The 27,437-nt window shown below is 37.6% G+C and overlaps 1 protein-coding gene across 3 annotated transcripts in view; it reads right to left on the bottom strand.

The window, feature by feature from the left end:
- Positions 1-3,240: 3,240 nt before the first annotated feature.
- Positions 3,241-27,437, bottom strand: part of pld1a (phospholipase D1a) — a 29,421-nt gene continuing 5,224 nt past the window's right edge. For 2 of the 3 annotated variants that reach the window (XM_081374313.1, XM_081374312.1), the window contains exons 2-26: positions 26,658-26,833; positions 25,584-25,753; positions 24,631-24,773; positions 22,058-22,169; positions 21,226-21,291; positions 20,837-20,895; positions 20,278-20,370; positions 19,693-19,845; positions 19,453-19,602; positions 19,051-19,134; positions 17,787-17,868; positions 16,143-16,253; positions 15,872-16,063; positions 15,496-15,691; positions 13,556-13,684; positions 13,281-13,399; positions 12,994-13,107; positions 12,697-12,807; positions 11,836-11,924; positions 9,711-9,824; positions 8,412-8,461; positions 7,761-7,895; positions 6,564-6,717; positions 6,363-6,480; positions 3,241-5,490 (exon numbers count right to left, since the gene is read on the bottom strand). In XM_081374313.1, the coding sequence (XP_081230439.1) occupies positions 5,266-5,490; positions 6,363-6,480; positions 6,564-6,717; positions 7,761-7,895; positions 8,412-8,461; positions 9,711-9,824; positions 11,836-11,924; positions 12,697-12,807; positions 12,994-13,107; positions 13,281-13,399; positions 13,556-13,684; positions 15,496-15,691; positions 15,872-16,063; positions 16,143-16,253; positions 17,787-17,868; positions 19,051-19,134; positions 19,453-19,602; positions 19,693-19,845; positions 20,278-20,370; positions 20,837-20,895; positions 21,226-21,291; positions 22,058-22,169; positions 24,631-24,773; positions 25,584-25,753; positions 26,658-26,754 (3,066 nt within the window). In that variant the 5' untranslated portion in view covers positions 26,755-26,833 and the 3' untranslated portion in view covers positions 3,241-5,265. Of the gene's footprint in view, positions 5,491-6,362; positions 6,481-6,563; positions 6,718-7,760; positions 7,896-8,411; positions 8,462-9,710; positions 9,825-11,835; positions 11,925-12,696; positions 12,808-12,993; positions 13,108-13,280; positions 13,400-13,555; positions 13,685-15,495; positions 15,692-15,871; positions 16,064-16,142; positions 16,254-17,786; positions 17,869-19,050; positions 19,135-19,452; positions 19,603-19,692; positions 19,846-20,277; positions 20,371-20,836; positions 20,896-21,225; positions 21,292-22,057; positions 22,191-24,630; positions 24,774-25,583; positions 25,754-26,657; positions 26,834-27,437 lie in introns of those variants that run through there. The other variant, XM_081374314.1, reaches the window with a different exon arrangement.

Below are 27,437 nucleotides of genomic sequence, written 5' to 3' on the forward strand. Positions count from 1 at the left end.
CTGTGTCTTCCCGGCGGTTTCGGGTCCAGCTTTCAAATAATAGACGGGTCCAGTTCGGGTCCGGTTTGGCATTTCTCGGATCTGCACGGGTCCGGGTCCAGCTTTTGAAATAATAGACGGGTCCGGGTCGGTTCGGTTTAGCACATTACGGGTCTCTTTCGGGTTCGGGCACGAATTTTTGGACCCGTGAAGACCTCTACTCCACGGTCTTACCTTGTGAATATGCAGCATGGGACTGTGAGACGTAACCGCCACCATCTGGTATCTATGCAAGCGTCAGCTAAGGATGATAAAAGTGATACACAAGATCAGTCCTCGGATACATTCACTGAGTAGGACACTCGGAGCAGGACATTCCTGAATTGGGTGTCTACACCTAGAACTAGGTGTGGGAGACGGCTCGTGAAACCTGCAAGGTTGAACCTGTAAACAAATGTGTGGTTTACTATTGCATTATAGTTACAAATGCATTGCCACTTAATGTACATACTGGAAAAAAAGACTGTTCGAAATATGAAGACAAATGTTATAATTACTTGGTTTGTTTAAGAATTAGATAGGAGCAGACCTTCCAGCAAAAGAGGCAGAATAATCCTCTAAGGTCTGTTGAGACAAAGGTAGTCTACCCTTTGATCTCTAGAAAGGGGAGATCGGAGAAGTGGTGTTGTTGCTATGTATGTTGAACGTTGCCTAAAGAAAGTAAAGTAAACACGTTCATACAGTTCGAATCCAGAGTCATTATTTAAAAGACACGACAGTGCTTGTCTTGCATCTTTTTGCAGTCTCGCGCATGACTGTCGCGCAAGTTAAAAGAATTTCAACCTTTAAAAGACGCGCCTCCAGACCACTGTGTTTTTTTTACCCATTCCACTGCCCTTCAAAGCAAAAACATGTTCTGTGTGAACCAGGACTAAATTAATAATAAAAAATAATAAAAAATTTAACGAATACATTTTAACGTTATTCATCAAAACTAGGGGGAGAGAACATGAACAATTATGCTAGCGTTGGCGTTTCAGGCAACAGCAATATCACCAGACCGGCGTGTCGTGTGGGTGAAATATCATCCTCAAGGAAATAATTTTTGGAATATAATATAACAATGCACAATCACAGTGACGCCGAATAAGCAGTTAGCATATCTGAGGGAAATGTAGCAGCGGGTTGATCTCTTCAAAGGAAGATTACAAACGGCGAAAGCCAATTGATTACACGTACACATCTGTTATGTTGGTGGTTTGCTTCATGATGTGAGTACAGGACTCTTTTACCTCATTGTCCCTTGTTGTTGGCTGACTTTTTTTTTTTTTACAATATGGACTGACTGAGGCCATTATACAATCTTTCTAATTAAGCAAAATCACACTAGCAAAAGTGTTACTGATAGTATGATGTTGCTTATAACACTTGAAAAAACAAGAAGTTAATGTAATATGGAGCAACTTACAACACAAATTTAGTCTCCCGCTTCTTGATTCTCGCGCTGCTTGAGCTGACAGGCAGCGTGCTTTAGGTTGTCATGACAATGACGTAGTTTAGGGCGGCTAAAGTTCACGTTCATTTTCACTGAACCAAAACTCCGAGTCGCCTTTGATAGGGCTGAGATGGGTCAGACTTGACCTGACTCACAACGTGATGACAAACGCGGAAGCGCAGAGGATAGAGCAAAACAAAACACCAGTCATGAATTAGAAATCTAAAACGACAATTTTTAAAGAGAAATGTCGGAGGAGCTTGAGTTTGTTACCCATCCCTGTTTGAACCGCGAGAGGTGTCAAAGCTTACGCTATTTCTACATCCTATGTCATACATAGTCAAGTGTTACTCTTTTGAGGTAAGTCGACTTGCATACGGCTGTCTGCCGGAAGCTAGTTATTTTAGTCGATAAAGTTTTAAATATGAATATTTTTCTTACACGAATGCATCACTTAACTTCAGAAAGCCGTTATTAACCCCCCGAGAGCTGTGTGAATTATTTTTATCATGGATGGATGCACTTTGATGGATTTCAAAACAGAAACAGCCATTCACTGCCACTATAAAGCTTGGAAGAGCCTGGACATTTTTTTATATAACTCCGATTGTATTCTATGATGAACTATTCTAAGGGTGAACTATCCCTTTAATAAGCAAACACCTAACACCTAGGCTACTTCAAAAGACCCGGAATTGGGAGGAGCTCTCTCTCTTTCTCGCTCTCTTGATATATATATATATATATATATATATATATATATATATATATATATATATATATATATATATATATATATATATATATATATAAAATATTGACATGATAGCATCACGCAATTGCTGCAAATTTGTGTTGTAAGTTGCTCCATATTACATTAACTTCTTGTTTTTTCAAGTGTTATAAGCAACATCATACTATCAGTAACACTTTTGCTAGTGTGATTTTGCTTAATTAGAAAGATTTATATTGTATCACCTCAGACTTCAGTAGCAATACTGTATTTGTTTATATTATGAGAATGAGTAGTGCAAAAATGCATAATTATTAACATATGGACTTTGCATACTTGTAAACATGCAAATTTGCCAGAGAATGATTTTTTCATTCCAAATTTTCTCATTTCAGAAGAAGACAATCTGTTTAATGAGCCATTTCACAATGCCAGAGAACTACAGTACACAGTAATTGAGACAATGATCCTGTTTTCAAATGACACATGTGGTTAGTGAGGCATGACAGCTCATGAGTGGATCGCTCTTGAAGAAACCAAACGCTCAAGGTCTGGATGTGTTGAGCAGCTGGAGGCTTTTAGACCATCAACAATAAGAAGCCATTAAGGTCACTGAGATAATCTATCAACTCTTTACACTCTTGATTTCAATACCTCTAAACATGATTCCACTCAGAGGATGTCATTAACATTGGCCACTCTCTATCAGGTGTCTCCTCCAATGAGGCACGTTTGGGGACAAGCCAGTGGCCAGATTTGCATTTAAATTGCTTCATAATGACCGTGTTTCAAGACTTCCAGGTTTGGGCACAGATCAGAACCAGTTCCACTGCGATGTGACAACGTTAAAACTAATGTTCACAAGGATACAACTCATATATTTAAACCTCTGTCCCAGCCACTGGTGCCTAAAGGGCATGTTTTGATTGGATTTCAGGGTTAAAATGGAAAGAAAGACAACATTAGAATATGATTTAAGATCAGCTATTGCAGTAAAAGACCCCAAGGAAACCATTCTCAAAACTTTTTTCTTAAAAGAGTTTTCGGATTTATTTGCAACTTAAGTCCAAATTTCAGTACAAACGCATTATCGAAATGGAGCCAAGGGGTAAATACACCTTGCTATCAAATTCACAATTAATATACCAAGAAACGACATGCCGGTAATGAAATGTGCTAGAAAAGGTGGCACAGGAGTTGTTTCTCGCTGAGAAGTCCATGTTATTCATTCAGGCTTGGCTTTGCTGTCAGCAAGGATGCAGATGCAGAAAGCTTGAATCTTTAGAAATAGTGATACATGAAAGAGAGCAAACAACATTCTTATCTCTTTCATTTTAACAGATTTAGAAGTTATGATTAATAATTTAATTGCCAACATGAAACAAAATGGACCCAGTTTGCTTTCTCAGTGCATATTCCAGCTATTATTGTGCACAATTCAGCTCAGCATTTTATATTTCACAGTAAAAAACATTGTATTTAGGAATTATTTTAGTGTACCCACCATTATGGTTTAAATTACTTATTGAGAATCCCGATTCACTCAGAAATACATCACATTATGGCAGTAATATTGGCAGGCCTTAAATGTTGCAAATATTCACACACAACCTTTCAAAAGGAAGGGGTCAGTGAGATTTTATTTTTTATTATTTATTATTAATACTTGTATTCAGCAGGGACGCATTAAATTGATCAAGAGTGACAGTAAGACACTTATAATGCTACAAAATGTTTTATTTCAAATAAACTTTTTTTTCTATTCATTAAAGCCTGAAAAAACTATCATGGTTTCCACAAATATATTAAGCAGCACAACTGTTTTCAGCATTGATAATTATAAGAAATGTTTCTTGAGCAGCAAACCAGCATATTAGTCGTGAATGATTTCTGAAGGATCATGGGACACTCTAGACTGTTTTGATAGTCATAGTACTGATGCTGAAAATTCAGCTTTGCCATCACAGGAAGTAATTGTTTTAAAATAGAAAACAATTTTAAATTGTAATAATTACAAAATATCACTGTTTGTACTATTTTTGATTAAATAAATTAAGCCTAGATGAGCATAAAAGATTTTTAAAAATCTTACCGACCCCAAACTTTGACATTGTAGTGTATTCCCATACAGTACTCTTTGTTTGAAAGAAGAAAATAAAACTAAACCACCTAATTAGATCATGTAGATGTGAAACATCTTTTAAAATACTTAAAAATACCACCAAAAAGTTAAAAAGATTGGGTAATTGCAAAAAATGCCTGACCTGATTATATTCAAACACCAAGGGACAATGTGAAAAATGGCAACAAGTGCTGACTCGTGAAAATCGACCTGTACCACATTTGTGAGGGGGGAAATGTAGGATTAGACGCCACACGTCGATGTTTGGTGTCGAGAAGCAACAATTTCCCTCAGTTACTCAGCACTTTAATTCACAGACAGATTGTCTGGTCTCCCCAGAGTGCTGGCACTTAGACACAGGCAGTGAAGCTGGACAGTAAAAGCCTCAGCAGACTCGGCCTAAGAGCAGTTTCACCAGACAGAAAACACACAGCACTGTTCTCAGCCTGTCATGGATGCGCTTCCACTGGGGACACCGTGCTCAAGAATGGGCCAGTGACAAAATTATTTCTGTCAGGGCTTCCACTCTCGATTTTGCCCCTTCATTTTGAGTGGTGCCTCTACAAATGAGCCAGCTCTAACAATAAAAATCAAATGTACATTAGAATTATATTATTTATTTAAAAGCCCTTCTGTTTGGCATCTCAGAAAGGTGACTTTCATTTATACATTATAGTAAAATCACTAAATAATAATCCCTGTGCTTATAAAATATCATTATGTACATTTATAAAATTGATAAAAGATACAAAAAATATTAAGCTGTCCATTTCTTATTTGACGAAGGACATATTAAGGCAGTTTGTCTTAATATCCTTTGCGCCTTCATATTGGTTGGTGTGGCGTTTCACAACCAAAGTTTCATCTGCCACAGTGATTTGTTTCCCCTTCATGCTGGAAGCGGATTGTCTTTTCTGTGGTTCTGATTTGGTGCCATCAGGTCCAGATCTCAGTGGGCACCATGGCTTCTTTGGTGCCCACTGAGGGCATGAGGTTCTCCTCACAGAGGAAGTCCAGAGGGAACTGGACCAGGAAGCCCCTAATCTTCATCAGTAGCTCCTGAGCTTTGACAGGGTTCTCTTTATCAAGACCTGGTTGGGACTGGAAACTCAAGAGCTCCTGTTTGTTTCTCACCAGACTGGATGGCAGACAGCGGAAAACCTGCAACGCCACCACATCAAAATAGTATTTTGATAAAATTGTAAGCACTGTATTCTTTTTTTTAATGTTCATGAATTTTTTTTCTTAGGCAAAAGTGGTCCAGCTTTGTTATTGTTGACTAAAACGATTAAAAACATTTGCTAGTTGAAATAAAGCTGCAATTTTAAATAAAGTACTAAAATTACTAAAACTGAAATAAAATAAATTAAAGCTAAATATTAACAAAAAGAAAAAATGCATATAACACAATTACTAAAATTTAAATGAAAAGTGGTCTATTATGCAAATCTAGGTTACTGATGGTGATGGCATTGTAGAAATACAAAAATATGACAAATTAATTTATTCCGCAAATAATAATAGGAGGTTATTATGATAAATCGAGCGGTTTGTACTAAACCTTAATATAAAATAAAAATTCAATGCTTTTTAAATAAAATAATTGTAAAAAGAAACTCAAAATAAATTAAAACAAAAGTATTTCTTCCACTCTTCATTTTTCAAAACTCTCCAAAACCTTTAAGGAGCGAACTAAAGCTTTCTAATTGTATGGGTGAAACATTTGGTTGTGTGGCTGACGTGTGAGGCATTAACTCACATTGCCAGCCTACAATGGTGGCTCGGAATAAGAATATCTCCTTCCATTGAGCCTCATTATTACTGGCCTGCCATGAGGCTGCCAAACAGCCAACTGAGTCTGAGAGTTTCAGTGGTGATTGAGTGCAATACCTCAATAATCTGACAAATGACCAAGCAACACCTCTAAATCATAATTCAAATGTTCCATGAAACAGGAAGTTGGAAAGTAGCCATCATTAATTCCATTACATGCCCAGGAGCGAGTGGAGAAAGACTCAAGGAATCAAACGCACCTTCTCGTAGATGGTGGCGTTCCGAGCCGAAATGCTCATCCAGACGTCTTTGTAGAATCCGTTACTGATGGGGTCACTGACATCAATGGATGGATCAGTAAAGGCACCCAGAATGGTTCTGGTTTATGGAAAGACAAGCACTTTTAGCTGTGATTCAGTCGTGTTGGTAACACTAGGAACTAGATTTCCATCAGTTCTTACTTGAAGCACTCCAGTCTGAGCTGCAGAGCAAACTTGCCAGCCTGGTACTCTTGGCCGTCCATCACTGATGCCGTTGTTTCAGAGTCCTCAAAAATCACAGCTACCTCGCTGTCCCTCTTCCCCAACATGCTGCGGTCATTGATGTTGGCAGAGCCTGTAAAAAAAATGTTTTTGAATGTAAAGTAGACAAGAAAAAGAATAAACAATAACTAGACTTTGCTTATGCTGATGACACTAAAAATAAAGCAGTTTAAAATAAAATAACAATAATAAATATATAAAAATTTTAGTTTAATATTTGACACAATTATTACAACAATTCCTGGTAAAACCATTCTGAGCTGTATCATAAATTGCAATAACTATGAAGATACTATGTGCTCGACTGTGGGTTTGCTAAAAGGACTCGCACACGGATCATGACTCGCTTAATCGAACATATCAAGACAAATAATAAATCACAGGCAAGAAAACAAGATTTTTTTTAATACTCTGCGATTCAATTTGATTCATTGTTTTATACGTGATTGGATCTCAAAGGCATTTAATTCAATAGCACACAAATCTTCCACCTACAGAATCAGAGATAACTCAATTTCAGTATGCGGCTAAATGTTCCCGTCTGCCTCCTCCTGATCTATGGCTTTCCTCATTGGATTTCTTGGATCTTCTGCAGAAATCTAAAGCTTTATCTAAAATGACAACTCGCTTATCTTTTATGAATTTCTTCCGCTCCTCATTCAAAGTATTATTTGAACTTATTTTTACAAATGTGATGTCTTTCAGTCATGTAAGAAAACAGAGGCAAACGTCAATACTGCACATCTGGCAGTGCAGTCATGTGTAAAATACACAGACCACAATATTTTCCTCATTAAAACTCACTACTTTTGGACACAAAAGTCTGTTGACCTCATTCCAAATTCATTATTTTAGGGAAATGACAAATGAGTGGAAAAATGTGAGAACCAGCTATTTAGCTGCCAGAGTAATGATTATATGGGTCTCTCAAGCCTTACCATCTACACTTCAAAATCAAAGTATGTACCACAGTGTTCCACAAGGGGGAGTATACGGCTCTAGCCATAAAGAAATGATGCACTTGCTCAGTGAGTTGCTCAACACTTAGAGAGAAAAGCAGGCATTAAAAAAAACGCTAAATATTTGTTTCAGCTAACTGTAATAATGTTAGCTTACCAATAATGACAGTGTTGTCATCAGCGATGAGCAGCTTGCTATGAACATAGATGAGTTCAGTCACAAGTCTGCCCTCCAGCTCCGCATGAGTCCTCAGACCACAAATCGAGATGTAGTTCATCCATTGGTCATCCACTGTGGGGGTGTAAAGAGAGAATCGGGTGAAATTCAGACTGTACAGCACTGTACACTTGGATTGCCTCGGATACTATTATAAATAGTTAAAAAAACTTTTTCTATGCCGTCACTTGTTTTTGTTCTCTAATGTTGTATGTTTGATTGCCCTACACAAAAAGGCTGACAGTTTTGCCATTTTAAATCTTAAGCAGGTCATAGAAATACTGGGTGTTCTATGAGTTTAGCACAACAGCTTCATAAATTTCCCCCCCAACTCAATATTGGCACAAGTCCTACTGCTGTCATCCTCTTAATGTATTTACGTAACTATTTGGCACATTTCGAAACATTTGTTCACTAGTCTTACATGTTGCACCATTGTGGTAAACCAAAGAAGAGAACTCCCTGCGACCACAGAGTCAGGTTCACATTAAACTGTCACAATCACATCATCATATCACTCCTTCTCTAACATCCAACACACAGAAAGACAAAAAGGAGATGGAGAAGAGCGATGGAAACAATCAGACTTACTTTCTTTCTTCAGTTGAGTGATTATGGATAACTCTCCTCTGTTCATGGTCCTAAAAAAACAAAGACATTTAGGCCATGATTAGGTAGAGAACAAATGGTTTCTCAAATGTTACCGTAACATTATAGCAGCTCATTGTGTTCTTTCAATGACTTGACATTATTCTGTCAGTTGGTATCTTCCAAAAACAAAGCTAATAAACCAGTAAGCCTGCCTTCACAAAAAAAAAAAAAAAACTGTTAATAAACCTTGCAGCAGTTTTCCATGTTTAATACGACTTAGAAACACTGCTTATTTCCATTTACTTTCCAGACGAGTGAAACGAGCATTTTACACTTGGCTGTGTCTTTTACGTGTGTAATGGAATGAATTGGTAAGCTGGCACTGGAAACAAAGGTTGCACTGTCTAACGCGGGTCATTATCCTCACATCAGCGCCATTTACAATTTTCTTTGACAAATGCCTCCTTTCATCCAAATGATATGCAGAGAGCGAGATTGGAAGGTTATCGTGAGATGAGGATGAATATGCCTGACTGCAGGATGAAAGCAGGTTTGTCTCGTAGATCAGTGCTTCCTCTCTGATATAGTTGAAAGAAGCTGTGAAGCTGTTTAGCGTGTTGTCAGACTCATTAAAGTATAATCAGGGGAGGAGATGAGAGAATGTGTCTGAGTTCACTAAAGAAGAAGCGTTAACTGCATCACTTGGAAACCAACTACTGCTGTGAACTTACGAATGACACTGCAGAAACTGAAACAGACAGTCAAGTCAGGCTCAGTGTGCATGACACATTTGGTTTTCAAGACAACATCAACCACATGTATTGCTGTGTTACTCTTAATAAATGTCCATCGTCTGAGAATGAAATGTTATTCAAAACAGAAAAAAAAACCACTTTCTTTCATCAAAATGTAATTTAATAGTATTCTAGGCAGGGAAAATAATATTGTAAAATTATAGTATAAGATGTTTCACATCTACATGATCTAATCAAATCAAGTCCCATCCTACATTACCTTTCTTTCTTCAACTATGAAACGCAACAGTACAAAAATGAAACGTGTTGCAAATACAAATTTTCAGTTTACAAGTGTCATGTTGTCTTACAGTATAAATTGGAAAAAAAATACAATGTACTGTTCAAAAGTTAATGAATGGTAAAAAATTGTTTCTGTACCACAGATCAGATTCAACGTAGTTGTTTTTTCGTCTATACTGCCCAACATAATGTGATGTAACGTGTGTGTGTGTGACCTGTGCTGCCCTTTCTTTGCTCAAATACACGTGCCGAGCAATCCTACCTGTAGTTGAAATGCATAACAGCCTGGAGTGCATTTCCTCCACCTGTGGTAATGTCTCCCTCAAATCCAGGCAGCAGGGGAGTCACCACATACACACGGAACTTTTTATTCTCCCTGTGACAAATTACAGCAAACATCAATCCCAATACACCCGTTTAAACGCGCATATGCTTATTCTTAAATCATATACCCTCACTTCCAATGACATTAATGGTAAAACATCCTTTCCAACCCATTTCTCTTTAGCAGCATATCTCTGAGTTCAATCTGTGTGCTGTCTCCATAATTATACAGTCATTACGAATGGCTCTTCTCACATGCCAACACTGTTGCAGCACACACAACAGCGCAGTATTTCAGTATTGAGGGCGATGCCTGGGATGACTAAATGAAGAGTGGTGTGCCCACAGCCCATGTCTGGCTCACATCAGTACAGTGGCAGGTGCTAGCTTCTCATTAGCCGTCAGAGCGCATTAAAGACAGGCCTGTCACTGCAGCTGAGCCTGCATGCGTGACAGCAGCGGCAAGAGACTTGTGCCTCCTGTAAATCAGATATTTCTCAGGGAACAACAGTTGCCAGGACTCCATTAGCATTGGAGAAGGTGGTACTTACTGATGATCTCACATGCTTTCATTGAAGAAGTTAAGCTTTGCTGTACTAATATCTGGGCAATATTGATACAGGAAAGATGGGTTTGCTTGCATGTGTTGAAATGCATGTGTAGGGGTGTCAAGCACCTATTTTTAAGTGGGGCAAGACCACCTTTAATCTGGTTATACAATTTTTAAGCCTGTAATGGGACCTAAAATTACATACACAATTCATACACCCTTCTGCATCCTTATTGGCATTTTTGTCTTTTTCAGTTTTGTTTTTTTGATCACTTTGCCTGTGTTTATGCTAACTGCATAAAATTTGGCACAGGTGTGTATTTTTATTGGAATTTTACTATTTCACCCCCTTATTTTCTTTTAAAAAATATATATATTTTTTGCACTAGCTACACAAAATATCCGAATTGAAACCCATTAAAACTGCAATTTTTAATCCCAGGGCCATTTAACTATAAAATGATGCAATCTTTGTTAAGAGGCTTTCATTCTGTTGGCAAGGCTTCAAAATGTAAATTTTTACTATTTATTACCAGATGGTGCCATTTTACTCGCTTTATTCCTGTTTTCTGCTTCGGCATATTTTAGAGCGAACTGGATACATTATGCAGTGATAATTGTGTGGGTGTGTTGGTATGGATGTCAGAGTGTGGTTTGTATGTGTGTAATAAAAAAAATAAGTGTGTGTTTGTAATATCTGAGAGAGAAAAACTCTACTGCAAATAACAATTCCAACCACTGTGTGCACCAGTGGAGTTTTGCTGGCATCCAATGGGGAAAATGTGGTAACAAAATCTTACTGAAAGCTCTTTTTTTGATATATCAGCCTCAAATTTGGAATACAACTTGTTTAGATTTATGGCTTTGATTTTCTAGCCATTTTAGAGTTCAACATGTTTAATAAAATATACATTTTATATAAATATTTTATATTATTTTAAATTATTTTATATAAAATAATGTTCATAAATCATTTTCATAAACTTAAACCTATATAAACCTTATATAATTTTTTTTTTTGTTTTTTTTAAATTAAAATTTCATTACCTTTAAAAAAAACCTAATTGCTTCTGGATTTCACATCATTTTTGTTATATTGAAAAAATTTAAGCAAATGATCTGTAATTTTCTTAAAAGCATAAATTCATAGTTCAGTCAAACTGTCCCGATTGATTCTTCTAAAGCTATTGTAGTAGCCAATCCACCTGTAGAGATCTGCTAGAGGTCCTCTCTAGTTTTCTTGCAGTGCCTTGATTCCTTAAGTAGTTTTTTTTTTTCACCTAAGCTGAACTAATACTTGTATTTGCTCAGCAGCAGTGCATTCCATGCGCCATGCTAATACATGCTGAGTTGTCATGACTGAAGTAGGCCTATATGCTAAAATGTATACAACACTTTTTAGTTACAATTAATGTGCAAGATTATTACTTTTTTTTAAAACAAAAACTCCACTGGTCCAGTGAATTGTGATGAATTACAATCAGTGTTAATGCTTTAGGATTCACACACTTACTTGTAAGCTCTGATAATTCGCTCAATAATGGCATCACCAATCTTGTTGTAAACATGTTTGTTATCGGCACAGCTGATGAAGAACTGGTTCTGAAATGAAACAAGAAAACAGGAACAATCAATTCAGTTTAACAGACATGTTACAGAGTCAGTCGTATAGTTGCATATTTAACTTCTGTTAGGCCGCGACTTGGGCAAATAATGGCACATTTCTGTAATCACATAGCCTACATTATTTGTGTCATGAATTTTAGACAGTGGGCCTCCCCTTTGAAAAAACGACAAAACAGACTCCACTAATTGGTCATCATTTTGTTAATACTTTACTTTGATTGCATAAACTGTGATGGTCTTTTAATAAATGAATAAAGAAACCAGTTATATATTTTTTTTGCTTTACTGAATGTGCCATAAACACAACTTATAGTGTTTTTCCTTTACAAAAAAATAATAATGAAATCTAATTTACCCACTTAACTATAGTATCCAGGATTTTGTTCTTCCCTAATTAAATCATATCCTCAGAGGCAGAGCTAAAGAAAACATTATTTTTCTTTTCTTTTATTATTTCTTTCATTATTATTCTCTTAAGTTCTTTTAAAATGGATTTTCAATTGTATACATTTTATTTATATGTTTTTACTCTGTGAATATCCAAGACATGGTTCTACTAGAATTTCCACTGAATCATTCTTGGTACCTCCCTTGATATGCTCTGATAACCGCTGCTGTATGCCATTCATCAATAATATGAAGCAACTGAAATGTCAACAGTGTTTTATAACATTACTCCAATGGTTGTCAACACTTTTGAAGCATATCAGTAAATGCTAACAGACAGCGTGAAAGGGAGATTGTGTACCTCAATGTAGATGAAGTGCTTGCTCTTGGCAATGACCTGAATATAGGCATTATGAATGGACTCCTCATGGTGCTTGATTCCCGCCGACCAGTCTGCTGCCGACCGCAGAACCTAAGAGACCATTTACATTTATGGGCATTTTTATGGCCATTTATGGCAAAGTTACTTAGTGTTCATTCAAGGCATCCATTTTCTTTTTATCAGCAGGCATATGCATGTTCACTGGAAATCAAACCCATAATGTTCCTGGCGTCAATGCTCTAAAAGCTACATGTACAGCAAATGATGCTTTCTCACCTGGACTTTGGTCTGGACACAGTCGGGCACTTGGTACTTCAGATCATTGCCTGTGCTGTGAGATTTGGGCAGTAAAAATGGGTAGGAGAGTGATCTGTACTTTGGCTTCATTATCTAAATGAGGAAAAAGTCTTTATTGTGACAGAACCGAATAATGCTTCATCAAATGTCAGAGCTTAAAGTTATATTGAAGAAGTTCACAAAGGGAATTCAGAAGCCTGTCAAGCATAAACAAAATTTAAATTGTGCAGGTCATGGCCAAAGCACAGGGGTGGTAAATCTCTCACCTTGGTGAAGTTCCAGCGTTGTATAAAGTGCCTGGCCACATCCCTGGCTGCTTTCCCATGCACCACTGAGGAGATGTCATGCCAAGGCATTCTGGGGGTTGTGTACCTGTCAATAAAATCTATAGTCGAGCACAGTGTTAAAAAGCAAGATCGTAAACATCTGAAATGCATTGAAAGAACTGTGTTTAATAACACAATTAACCTTGGATAACCCAGATTAATGATCAATGAAGTTGAGAAAACAAAAGCCGCCAGGCAGTAAACGTGTGGCTCACCATCAAAAGGCTTGTCTAGCTGAACCCAGTCTTTGTAGACGAAGTTGCAGTAGTCTTTTCCATGCCAGAAGCGTGTGTTTCCCATCAGCTCTCCCACTCCTGTCTGAAGACTGTGCACTGAGCCACTCTCTACACACACAAGACATACAAAACTCATCAAAACACAAAAGATCTTTTGTAATAAATGACAGTTATTTTCAAATCGACTAATTTTACTCAGCTACAATACAAAAAGGTTTTTTTTTTCCATGAAGAGAGAAACCAAAGGCAAACTACACAAATAAATAAAATATGTAAGAGAATTAAGGCTAGAAAATAACTAGAAAATAATATAAATATAAATACAAAAGAGGTTAATATAAAAAATAGTGTCTGAATTAAAACAAAATAGTTCAAAGAGTTTAAATATAGACAAAAATAATATTTTTTTATGCATTTAGGTTTAAAATAAAAGATTTTGATGTTTATATTTTTTATTAGTGTGGTCTCTTTTAAACCCTACTGTATAAGCTGAAACACATACATGATGCAATTGAAACTGTTACTAAAACAGATTACTGTTACAGATCGGTTAATAAAAAAATGACTGACATCTGATTAGACCAAACAAACATCAGATTACTGACACATCTGAGCCAATATTTTCCATGTCAAACATGCAAGACATTAAAATCCACTGCATGTGTGTTAATATTTTAGATTTATCCACAGTAAAAGGATCACTCCATAATTTAAAACTGAATATTTGGTGGGAAACAAAGGATTGGTTATCTAAACGGCAAATGAATGTGACTTTGGTGTAAGAATCAGCGACATGAAAATGAAATCAACCCCAAGGTCAAAGTAATTTCATTAAAGCATATATCTGATGTCTAGTCTTAAGCCAGTCTCAAATACATTTAATCCTCTCTCTGACAGACTGCAAACCGATCTATACGCGTGTCTTCTATGGCAGGGAGAACAAACCGAGAGAGCTAAACCAAGAAAACGATGGGGCACTCATTCGAGCCGGGGCAGGGTGTCTAGAGCAACACTTAGAGTATCAGCCAGAGAGGATAAGCATCAGTGCACAACCAACAGACAGGGAAAATATAGAGACAAGAACCACAACGACTGACACTGACAAGTAACTAAATTTGGACATTTTTGCATGATTTACTGATCCAGACAGTCTAGAGATATAACAAAATTTGGACACACACACAGCCCGAAAAAAAGATATTTTGCTTTATATAGGCAAGTATTGCATTGTTATATTATATTTTATGTTTCTAGCATGCTATATGTTTGGCAACAGTTCTTCTAACCCTAATTGATGGAGTGTGTAGCTTTTCATATCTTAAACAACCATGTAGAAAGACACATCATGGCCCTATTCCAGGATGACAAATGCTCAAATTGTTGGGAGAAAGCATGAAGAATCACTTTCAAACATGAATTGGCACCACTGAATCCACACCTTAAATTCATTGAATATTTTTGGGATGTGCTGGAGTAGTTTGAGAGTGCTTGACTCTTGCATTGTCAATACAAGATCTTGATCAAAATGTATGCACCTCTTGATGGAAGTGACACCACAACATTTATTTCCATCAAGAGGTGCATCAATTTTTGAAATTCAAACAACAACTTTTTTTTCCTTTTCTTTTCGGCCGTGCAGTGTATTATTATATGATGTACTTTACATGGCATTTACAGCTCAGGTGATTGATTAAAAAGGATTGGGATGTGGAACTAAACACCCATTAGCAAAAGGGACAGTCCAGTCCAGTCCAATCCCATGTATTATAACTACTGTAAATGGAAAAAAAATATGACCAGTACACAATGACAATTTTCATGTTTCAGTGAACTCTCTCTCATTTTCTTGGTTGTTAAGGTCACAAATGAATTAGTCATTAGCAGACTCAGAGAACATCACCGCAGGTAAAATATCTTACTGTTCGTGCTGTCAATGCTACTAGTGCTGTCAGCATGGTGAAGGCCACGTTGGATGTGACGGTACAGGCTGAATCGTGTCTTGCGAGTGCGACCGATGCCTTTTAGTTTGGGCAGATCCACTGAGTCACCAACCATCGACCGTCTGCTGTTTCCACTTGTGGACACTTTTTTCCTGGGTGTGGATGAATTCAGTCCCTGAGTCCCAAAATAGACATAATTCCACTTCATTATAACTAGCAGAAACCTCTAATCACAGTCTTTCATTTCAAACTTCAAAGCCAAAAAAGTAAGTTAGGTGTGTCATCCATGGGTGTGGCACAAATAATGCAGCCAAATAAAGCATGTTTGTATGGACATGATGATGCTGTCCCTAACCTGCTCTATGGCCTGAGCAACAGAACGTGTTACACTTCCCACGTCTGTCAGTCGGTGCTCACAGTCATCCCAGCGGCCATACGCCAGGTCAATTCCCCCAACAAAAGCAACTGACTGGTCGATGACTACAATCTTCTCGTGGTGTGCCCATAAGTAGACAGAGGAGGACATGTGATCAGGGTGTCTCATCACCTTTAGGAGGGAGGAAGAGTTATAATCACTAAGATGTCACGAGATATGCAAAAGCAGATAGAAGTCACACACAGCTTACCTTTATGTTTGGGTGAAGGTGCATTAGTGTTCTTTTGCTGTATCCACTATTGATGCCGAGTGCCAGCTCCACTTCCTTATACAGCATAACAAAGATCCTCACTCCTTGTTGCTAAAAGTAAATAAATAAATAATTAAATAAAAAGTAAATTATAGGAGGACTTTAACTTACTGTATTTGCTTAGTCAATAATCTTATCCCTTAAAACTCATCTTTGATCACCAAAATGGCATATGTAAATGTTTTTTTCACGTGAATTTTTTTTGAATGCCTTTAAATAGCTTGAATGTAACTCTACACCCTTGCTTCATTTAGTATACACAGAGCCATGAATATGCAAATGAGCACCGCCCCAACTCACTCATACAGGGTTGTCTACAATTCGATGTATCAGAATGGCAATGCGTTTTATGGATCACTCTTTACAAAGTCAGACACATAACGGTAATTAATATGATTAGCCTTTTGTTTGACAGTTATCAAACAGCTAATAATGTGTTGCTAATGTTACACAAATCATGTTCACCATCTCAGAGTCAGACAGCTGCCTTCTAAAAATCAGCATCCTTACTAACGCTTTGAACAACTTAGTGGTGGTTGAGGAGATTCCCCCTCTCTATGTAATGCGCTTTGAGTGCTGAGAAAAGCGCTATATAAATGTAATTAATTATTATTATTATTATTAACTTAGAACATCAGTGGAGAAAGGCACATGGTTCATCATAACATCGTAATACGTATACAATCACATATATAATTTACCCGCTATATTGCCAAATGTACCCGTTTTTTTACACAAAAAATATACCGGGATAACCTGGCTTCTCTTGAGACTCCCCTGCTTCATAGCAGTTAATGATATGCTAAAGCCACGCCCCCTCGTGACATGATTGGTTACAAGGTGGTTTGTGACGCAAGAAACACAGCAATTTCAAACCACGTTTTTGAGACCATCTTTTTTTCACTGCAGTTTTAAATGGTCATGAAAACCATTTTTGCGCCACGAAAACAAACGCGCGTCCCATCATTGCCTCTCTACTCTACTACGCGATATCACAGTTTGACATGTCTGTCATTGGAAAGTTCCACGTGGTGTCATGAATAATTAAGAGCAAGTGTCTTCTCATTGGATAAGAAAACTCATGGATAATTATGAGACACCGATGAGTCATCAAAGTACTACGTGGACACGATGAAGATTTTAAACCTGGAAGATGAAAATAGCGGGAAAAAAAAACATTTAAGCATTTTCCCCCTACTATTAAATCTAACAGATGCTAACATTGTATTCAATGGTGTTCAACACGCATACCTCTGTTAAAATCTCAGAAAATTTGGTTTAGGGTTTCATGACCCTTTAAGGATTGAATACTCCGCAAAGTTGCTGAAGTATGAATTTGCACATGGTTTGTCTTAAAGCATATTAAAAACACTGAATAGACATATAAACAACAATAAAAAAACAACAACTTGATTTTCACCATAGGGGGTCTTTAAAGTAAATAAATAAGTGAATAAGTAAATAAATAAATATAACCTTACTTTGAAACTGGAAACATATTTGTGTGTTGCATTTCACATACATGTTAAATTGTGAGCATGGCACCAGGGACAAATGCACCAGAGTAGTGTCAAGAGGACTTACAGCCTTGCGTTTCAAAATGCAGTCGAGCCTCCAGCGATTTCCTTCCACCACAGGCCTCTTCAGAAAGATCTCAGGGCTCAGCCTGCACATTACAAACACAATCATATAGTAGATATAACATACTGCAGCACAAGCACACCTACTTTAAAATCTACATGAAATCAAAATGGACACAGCTTACTTTTTTAATACACATTCCTGGTCTTACCATGCACATCATTATTTAAATAATATGTCTTTAAAATATAATTGCTCTGCTGTTTAAGATACTGTACAACCAAGTGCCAAGATGTCAAGTATTTTAGGAAGGGAATAGTCATATGTCATATTTAACTGCAAAGGGAACAGTTGTAATAGTCAAAGTCATAATTAAATGCAAACTCATATTTAGATTTGGCTCCATTTTTATAGTGAATGCCAATAAAATTGTTTTCATGCAGACTTAAATCAATGTTTAAATAGTTCATATTCTACAAGTACAACTACATCAAAAACACATTTAAATAGGCAGCGATTTTTTATATAACCACCCGCTCCCTCACACACACACAGAAGATCAGACCATTGAGTCTATTCCAGGAGTGATATTTTTTAAATAAGGAAGACTGAAACTCGACACCAGTAAAGTAAGAGATACCGGTCTTGCTGTATAACACACACCTCCCACTCTGAGCCCCTGATCCACTGCCACAAATTCTGCATGTGGGCACGTAATGTCTATAGCAACGCTACTGCAGAGCATTACCAAACAAAGAAAAATAAACAAAATACTATTTCATATCAGATTAAAGAGTGCATTTTTCATTCATGGAAGATCATTATCAATCTTTGACAGTTAATTGTAGCTCTTTTCTTGCATCCCCATTTCACACTAAACAAGAGTATCCTAGTTGACAATCCCAATTTAAACTTACACAAATAACTATGGAGTTTAAAAAAAAAATCCTCTGGCCATGAAGCCATTGTCTCACTTAAAAGAGCATGGACTGCCAATGGCGCCACCTTAAACAAATCCATGTATGTCATGTGCTTTCTCCAATCACACACAACTACACAAAGTATTTATAGGTTGATTTCCCAGAAAAATGCAAACACAATGACTTTGTGAAATTGTCAAAACACTGTTCTGTTCATTGAAGCAATCTGTCCAGTCCAAGATAGCAACATTGGCTCAACAAATAGTGTGAGTTGGGCCGAGAACATGTCTGCCCATCTGTCTGCCTGAACATGTTTTCTTCTAGAAGGATAAGCAGTGAGTACATACCACCAGTCTGTAATGAAGATCTCCTCTTTGGCTTCCTCCAATGCATTTGCAACATCCTCCATGTAGGTTTTTCCATTCACATACCTGGACAATTGAATTTCTTTTTCTTTAGTTGTCAAATATCACAGAGAAGAGGGTCAAATAGAAAGCTAAACATGACATTGTTTTTGTCTTAAATGGAAAGTTCATTCAGAAATGAACATTCTGTCATTATTTACTTACCCTCATGTCGTTAAAAAGCTGTATGACTGTTCAACTATATAATAACATTGGACCCCATTGTCTTTCATTGCATGGACAATAAAAAACCCATTGTGACCTGAAAGTCATATAGGTTTGAAACGACATGAGGGTGAGTAAATGATGTGTTTATTTTTGGGCAAACTCTTAGATTAAATATACCATTTAGAGGGTATGTTCTCCTCCTCCCTGGCAAAAGATCCAAAGCGGTGGGACCTTAAAAAGGCCTTACCATGTTTCCGGACAAAGCTTTCAATGGCCTGACCCCACCACCGTGCATGTCTGTAGCTATTAAATTTCAGAACTAGTTTCCTGCACAAGACACACAAACAAACATAAATTGTCTGCAAGCTGAGAGAGACATTTATAAGTTACATCAAATTTGAGATTAAGTGAACACACCTGGACAGGTTCTCAATGCTCACTCCATGCTTGGTCTCTGTCTGTTTGGAGTCCATTTTGATGCTGAACTCATTGTCCACCAGCAGGACAAATGAAATGGCACCAGTGTCTGGCTTCATGTACAGCAGAAAAGAGTCCTTCACAACAAGCCACCTAAACAGAGAGCACAAAAGATTTCACCATTAGACTCCATCACAACCATAAGGTCAAACCTAACCTTAAGTATGCTTTTCTAAAGCATTATTATACCGAGAGCAGTGAAAGTCAGCGATGCAGTTTCAGTTTAATCAGAGAACGAAAGTAGCACGGTATCAGTGGAGCAGAGATAAACAGCTTGCTAGACTCAAAGAGACTTTATGGTACGTGTGTGTGTGTGTGTGTGTGTGTGTGTGTGTGTGTGTGTGTGCGGGTGCCCGCTCTATCTGAATTGTGTATTTTCACAGATAACACTGCTTTTAAAGATGTCTCACAAATGTTAAAGCTCAAAGTGAAGAGAACAGCTTCACTGCATGAATGGATTTCATCTGCTCTTGTGATTTCCTTAAAGAATTCAGCAATAGTCTTTTTTGTTTTATGAGTAATTACCTCTTGGACCAGCGGTAGCAGACTTCATTGCGGCCACAGCAGTTCATACCTGGTATACGGTGACCTCCTGACCTTTTATAAACAATGCCTTCTCTGAAAGATACAGGTTTGTATGAGTGAGTTAAAGGGTGAACATCATGAAATCCATTAAACACTTTGTGTCATATTTCAGATACTAAATGAGATAATAGATGTTGCGAAAAATTAAACATTTTAGGAGCGTCACATATTTTTCCATGGTGACATTTTCATGACAAGCATGTCCACTCCCAAATTCTCATGACTTTTAGTATTTATGCATCATGGAAACATTTGTCACCCATCCAGAAAAACATCCTGACACATTATGGTAATGTGTTGCATAATGTGTTGCAATTTACATGCTTACTTGAAACTACTGTCACAATGTAAAAATAAATCAATACATATACAAAAAATTCAGAAAGCCTAATTAAATAAAGTTTTGTTTATTTTATGTAATACATTTAAACATAAAATTAAAACATTGATCGGTGTGAGGCAATAATAAAACAGTAAAGCAAAAAGAGTGTGTCCTTACAAGCCTTTAGGGCCCAAGTCCTGAATGAAGGACAACTGGCTTATATCAATAAACTCCATCTGGAAAAGAGAAACAATTCTGCTTAAAATTAATGAAACAGAGACGCAGCTTCAATTAAAAGAAGTTACACCAAATCCTCAGCTATATTGACCCTCGGAGGGTATTAAAGAGGAAGAGAGGGAATTTGAGAAGAGGGAGAGAGAGAATTCCGTATGTCCTTGATTAAAGCTGTTGGAATAGCACTGAGCTGAGAGAAAGTGCTGCGCATTAACACGCACAGGACACACAGGCTCCATCTGTAATATCGATCCTCACGCTGCTGCTTCATTAAAGATAACTCAACGTGAGTTCCATCAGGGCCTGAACTCTATAATCAAGTGTGAGCTTACGGTGGCGTAGTATTTTCGGTACATTTCCATCCTCAGCAGCTTGTTTAGGTAGTCTTCCAGTTGTTTCTGCAAAAAGAAAAACACATTTGTTAGTTGGTTTTAAACGTTTAATTATGTGACACCAGTTCTGTACCATGATAGATAATAGTAAATCTCAGAAAGTAAAAATGGAATTCAAAGTCTCCTAAAAATATTTTTTGGTGATGACATTTAAAACTGAAATATGAAATCTAGCTTTCAATTATTTTACCAATGTAAATGTACTTTAAATAATCTATATTACCAACATATAGCATAAGCATTACATAATGTGTCTTAATGTTATTAATGAAAGTAGTTATAAAATATTTATAATATATATAAGAATATATATATATATATATTGGGACCTATATGCTGATTTACAAATGCTACTAAGCTGTGATGTTTGCCTAGTAAGCCTAATGTACTGGCTGAAAGAAAGAGCTGTACACTAATGAGCAGATAAATTATTTATTCATTAGTTTATTAGTATGTCCTTAAATATCTACAAAGAAAAATTAACAGGAAATATACTTCAGAAACTCAGACCATTTAAAAAGCCAGCAATATTGAGCTTTATTCAACAGCTGGACACTTAAGAATTTCATCAGTAGATTATGAGAATTTTATCATGTGACTCACATTTATGATATGACAAGCAGAGTATTGTTATATATGCCCAGATACCATTAAATAACGTCAATGATGTTGTGTGGGAGAGACCTGACTACAGACTCAAACGCCTTGTGCTGATGCAGATTACGTCATGTGATCAAGGGTTGGGTGATGCAGTAAGCATGTAGTGACTCACCCTCCGACTAGACACTTGCTCCTCTCGTGCCAACTCGTCTCTGCCTCCCCGAGGCAGTGCAGGCATCTGCCTCACCTCACTCCTCTTTATGCTCTTCCTTCTCTCAGTATGGCTAAAAGAGAGATATCATAGTCTGAGAGAAAAACGAGGAATAACAATAGAAAAGAGTGAATGGTGAGAATGAGTAGCCATGAAATCTGAGAAAGGAGCTAAAGACAACAGGGGAGAACAGAAAGAAAAAGAAAAGAAATTAGATAAATAAAATCAACAGGAAAAAAATGATTGTAGAGGAAGTGAGAATAATAGCTTCTATGAGAACGAGAAGAGTATTAACTGATCTGCTGGTATTAAGAGTCGTCTAGGGCCATTGAATCACAAGTGGTCATCTGAGACGCATTACTGCTTTTTCACAAGGAAGGGCTTTTTCACACGGCCGTTAGGTAGAAGAAAATAGCTTGCTGATTTATAATCATGTGATCCTGAGTGGAGCATTCTTATGACTTAAAATCTGAGGTAGTTCATTTGAGATACCTGGGATTTTAACTAAATTAAACTGGAAGGGAAATATTCTTTACAAATTGACATATTTTCACATTTATGTTATTAAATGATTTTTTGTAATGTTTATGAAAGAAGTCTCTCATGCTCACCGAGGCTGCACTTATTTGTTAAAAAAAAATAACTAAATAGAAATTTTGTCAAATGTTATTATATATTTAAATAACGGTTTTCTATTTTAATATTTTGTTTTAAAATGCAATGTATTCCTGTGATGGTAAAGCTGAATTTTCAGCATCATTACTCCAGTCTTCAGAGTCACATGATCCTTCAGAAATCATTCTAATATGTTGATTTGTTGCTCAAGAAACATGTCTTATTATGGGAAGTCTAAAATATATTTTTCAGTATTGTATTATAAAAGTCTTCACTGTCACTTTTAATAAATTTGACGCATCCATTACATCTGTGTAACAAAAATAGTAAAAAAAAATATTGCATTGCATTAATTTAAGTAGGTAGGTTCATCAAAAATCATCAAAAGTTTCAAACACTTGTTTTTGCACAACTGATGATTGATAGAGTAATAATAATAATAATTTGTTACATTTATATAGCTCTTTTCTGGGTACTCAAAGCGCTTCACATATGGAAGGGGAGAATCTCCTCAACCACCACCAATGTGCAGCATCCACCTGGATGATCACAGACAGTATAAGAAATGGACACAGCGACCCCATAGACTTCAACGAAGACCAGTGAAGTCAATTAGAAGCACTCACTTCCTAATGACTGAGCGTACTGCGCAGCCTCAAACTGAACTTGATGACGTAAATGTGACGTGAGCAACCTGTCTGACAGTTGTAAGTCTTCTAGTAGCTGTGCCAAGAGAAATCTGAATCATTCCCTTCCGAATCTTGCAGAGACAGAGAGCGTGAGTAGGAGCTGTCCATGAGCTAGGAGCCATTCAGCAAGCGCACATACCTGTATTTACTTCCTGTTTTCAGTCGAAGTCTACAGTAGTCGATTGTTGAGTTCACGCGCATAGGAAGTAAATACAGGTATGTGCGCTTGCTGAATTAACATCACTTTTTATTCATATCTTTCACATCTACTGCAGTCAGATTCACCCATGTTAACTCTGAAGGAATCACTCACATTAGCTGTGCACTTGTAATGACACATCAAGGATGTTAAGAAGCTAAAAGCAGGTTTAAAACTTGCCCCATTGAAGTCAACAGGGTGCAAATTTTAAAAAGAGGATAACACGGTGTAGGCAACACCGATTTTTGTCGTTGTTCTCTGTACTGACAGCACTCCAAATTTCCAAAACAATGAGCTCAATGTTAAAATTGACCGGAGTTCATAGAGAGTCATTGAGTAATGACTCTCTATGGGCTTCTTCCTGTCCTATGCCTCCACGTCCCCCCGATTGCCCGCAAGCTTCTCCTCCTGTCCATACGGTAATTTCTCTACTGTGCGACAGAGAGTCGCGTGGTTATGACGCAATCGTAAGCCTAGTTTTAAAAAAACGGCTTCTACGGGGCCATAGTGTAAGATACAAGGTAATGGAGCCTTTTATACATTGTCATGTTTCTTTAGAAATAAACAATGGACAAATGGAGTTTTTAAACGCCTCAGATGTAAAGTTATTCGCTGTCAAAGTGACGCCAAAATGAATGGGAGTCAATGGAATGCTAACAGCAGGTGATGGCTTGTTAGCCAATGGATTCCACCATAGAAGGTACACTTTCCTGGTGCTGGATTACCTCCTTGTGGCTGATGCGACGGCAGCCATATTGCACCAGAAGGCCCACCACACACCAGCTTATTGGTGGAGAGGAGACAGAGTGATGAAGCCAATCAGTACATATGGAGATGATTAGAAGGCCATGATGGACAGAGGCCAATGGGCTAATTTGGCCAGGATGCTGGGGTTACACCCCTACTCTTTTTCCAGAGGACATATATGTGGAGTAGGTGGGGTAGGCCGTCTTTTATGTTGTCCAGTGTGTATGTAGCATTTACACTACAAATGCGCATTAATGAGTATATCTATAGGGCAGGGGTCTGACCTTCTGGTGGGCAGTGGGATCCTCATGAGGGTCTTGTATCGCAGAAGCTCTCTGTGCAGCTCCATGAAGTGCTTTTCTTTTCTCTTGACTATCCAGGTGAAGTTCCCATGTTTGAGCTCTATCTTAAACACTGCTGGCATTGCCTGTGGACACAACAGTGATGTGAGATCTGTGACATCTTTCAACCTTTTAACTACCGTATATACCCGAATATAAGACGAGGTTTTTGTCCTAAAAATAGGCTGAAAAATGGGGGGTCGTCTTATATTCGCGATATAGACAAAATCACGGGGGGAAAGGGAGAAAGAACAACTGAATAAATATGAAATAGTGACTGAAACATGACCCATTAAGACAAATGATTTCAGCTATACTTGCATGTAAAATTAGAGAAGCAACATTCTGTGTTTAACTGAATTAAAATGCTGCTCCTCTCTGCCGCGCGAGACGCAGAGAGAGCGAGAGAGAGCGAGAGGTGCGCGTGCGCTAGACGCAGAGAGAGAGAGAGAGAGAGAGAGAGAGAGAGAGAGAGAGAGAGAGAGAGAGAGAGAGAGAGAGAGAGAGAGAGAGAGAGAGAGAGAGAGAGAGAGAGAGAGAGAGAGAGAGAGAGAGAGAGAGAGAGAGAGAGAGAGAGAGCGAGAGCGAGATGCAGAGCGAGGTGCGCTAGACGCAGAGAGAGAGAGAGAGAGAGAGAGAGGTGCGCGTGCGAGACGCAGAGCGCAAGAGAGAGAGAGATAGAGAAAGGTGCGTGCGCGCGCTGGAAGAGAGAGAATGAATTATCACTGCAATTTTCAAATAAAATTATTTTCTGGTGAAAACCAGATTTTTTCCACAAAAATCTCTTTTTGTCCCAAAAATAAGTCTGGAAAATGGGGGGGTCGTCTTATATTCAGGGTCGTCTTATAGTCGGGTATATACGGTAGTTATAACTAGTCAACCTTATAACCACAGACCTTGGACACGCCTCTGTGTTTAGAGATTTTGAAGCGGTCTGGAGCCCTGGTGAAACGTTCCACATCTAGGATCTTGGCAGTGATGGGGGCAGCGGTCAGGTAGACCTGCGCTTCTGTCTCTTTAAAGCCAACCGTCCTGTACACGGCAGAAAAAGGGATACAGGAAGCTCCTGTAGGAAAACAACAGTGCGGACTAAGGCATGCCTGCAGGGAATGTGAGCTCCAGTGTGTGTGTGTGTGTGTGCTGAATAATTCTTGTGACGTGCTGCATCATGTTACACAATTGTCCTCACATCCCATTCTTTTACACACGTCACACATTGCCCAGATTTTTACACACGTCACATATTTCCCAGATCCCTGATTAGACAGACCTATTGTAATCCTTTTTTAATTCCTGTCTGAAAAATTATTGGCAAAAGAACTTGTACTTGTACTGCTAAACTAAATAAATCGATGTATCCCACACACTGATATAGCTTAAAAATCTTAATTTATTACAAAGTTTCATTCATGCGAGCTTCATCAGGCATCGTTTTCAAACAGGAAGTGGAATAAACCCAATTTAAAATACAAAGCAGCCAGCTGTAACGTTTTGGCTGATGAAGCAGACAGACGAAGGTTGATTCCAAACGATAGCAAAGTTTTAATGTACTCAAGCAGGTGAACAGGACGCAACAGCGTGTTTAACAGACACAAACAATAACCAACAAGGGTCTGAACTGAACATGGGAATATATACACAGGGTAAACGAGGGAACTAACTAGACACAGGTGGATGAAGGTTAACAGGTGCAGACAAGACAGAACATAATTGTGACAGTGACACCAACAAGAAAATTACAATCAATAATAGCCAATCACATACCAGGACAGAAAAAGTGATAACCAACTTCAATGGATCAACAATCGAATACAATTAGCCAAAATACAAGCATTACACAATACACACTATACTTCTATAACAGACCATCAACAACTAGCCTTCTAGTAGTATCTCCAATTACCCCTGTAAAACTAATATTAATACATAAAATGGATTTAAATGTGTCTGAAATAATAATAATCACTCACCTGAGGGGTTAAACTCAGAGTCCACCTCTTCAGGTTCATCCTCAGCATCTGAGAACCCCAGTTCCCTGGTGTCCAGGTTCTCCACAGCGTCACTCATGTCTGCTTATCCGATTGAGTTCCTTCTTATGGACTCACTGAAACATTCAGCACTCTTCAGCCTGAAGGGCCAGCATGGCCTGTTTGAACACACACACGTCCAATCAATAATACCCTAAAGATATGGTTCTCAACTACTGTAGAAAGGAAAAACAATAGCCTACTTAATATCCTGAAAATATAATAACAAACCAAAAAATCATGCATAATTAGGATTGCAAACTGTTTAGCAACTTCTAAAAAGGAAGGAGAAAATATTTTGCTGTCAATGTCAAAGTTGTGCATCCAACCAAACTCTAGTTTTGGATCAAACTCATCTGTGACTTTCTAGCTAGTAAAATTTGTTAGATTCCATCACAGACATGCACATGACATGTGTGACATGCACTCATTCTAGAAAATCATGAATATTAAATATCACTAGCAATGAAGATAAATTTGGTTTGTGCCAACAATAATTTGTTTTGTGTAGTGATTCTAGTGAATCATTGCCTGCCAAGTGCATAAAATACTGAAATTCAATTTCGTATGATAAACAAATCCAGTACTGCGTTGTGTCACCACTTGATATCCAATTTCAATTCTGGAGCCTGAAGCAAAACCAGCTCTAATCTAATTACATTGAATTAGTTGGTATAGCAACCTATATGTCTTTATCATATTCTTTTTCATTCAGAAATTAAC

This window comes from Scardinius erythrophthalmus, assembly GCF_964197995.2.
Source record: "Scardinius erythrophthalmus genome assembly, chromosome: 9".
Taxonomy (NCBI): domain Eukaryota; kingdom Metazoa; phylum Chordata; class Actinopteri; order Cypriniformes; family Leuciscidae; genus Scardinius; species Scardinius erythrophthalmus.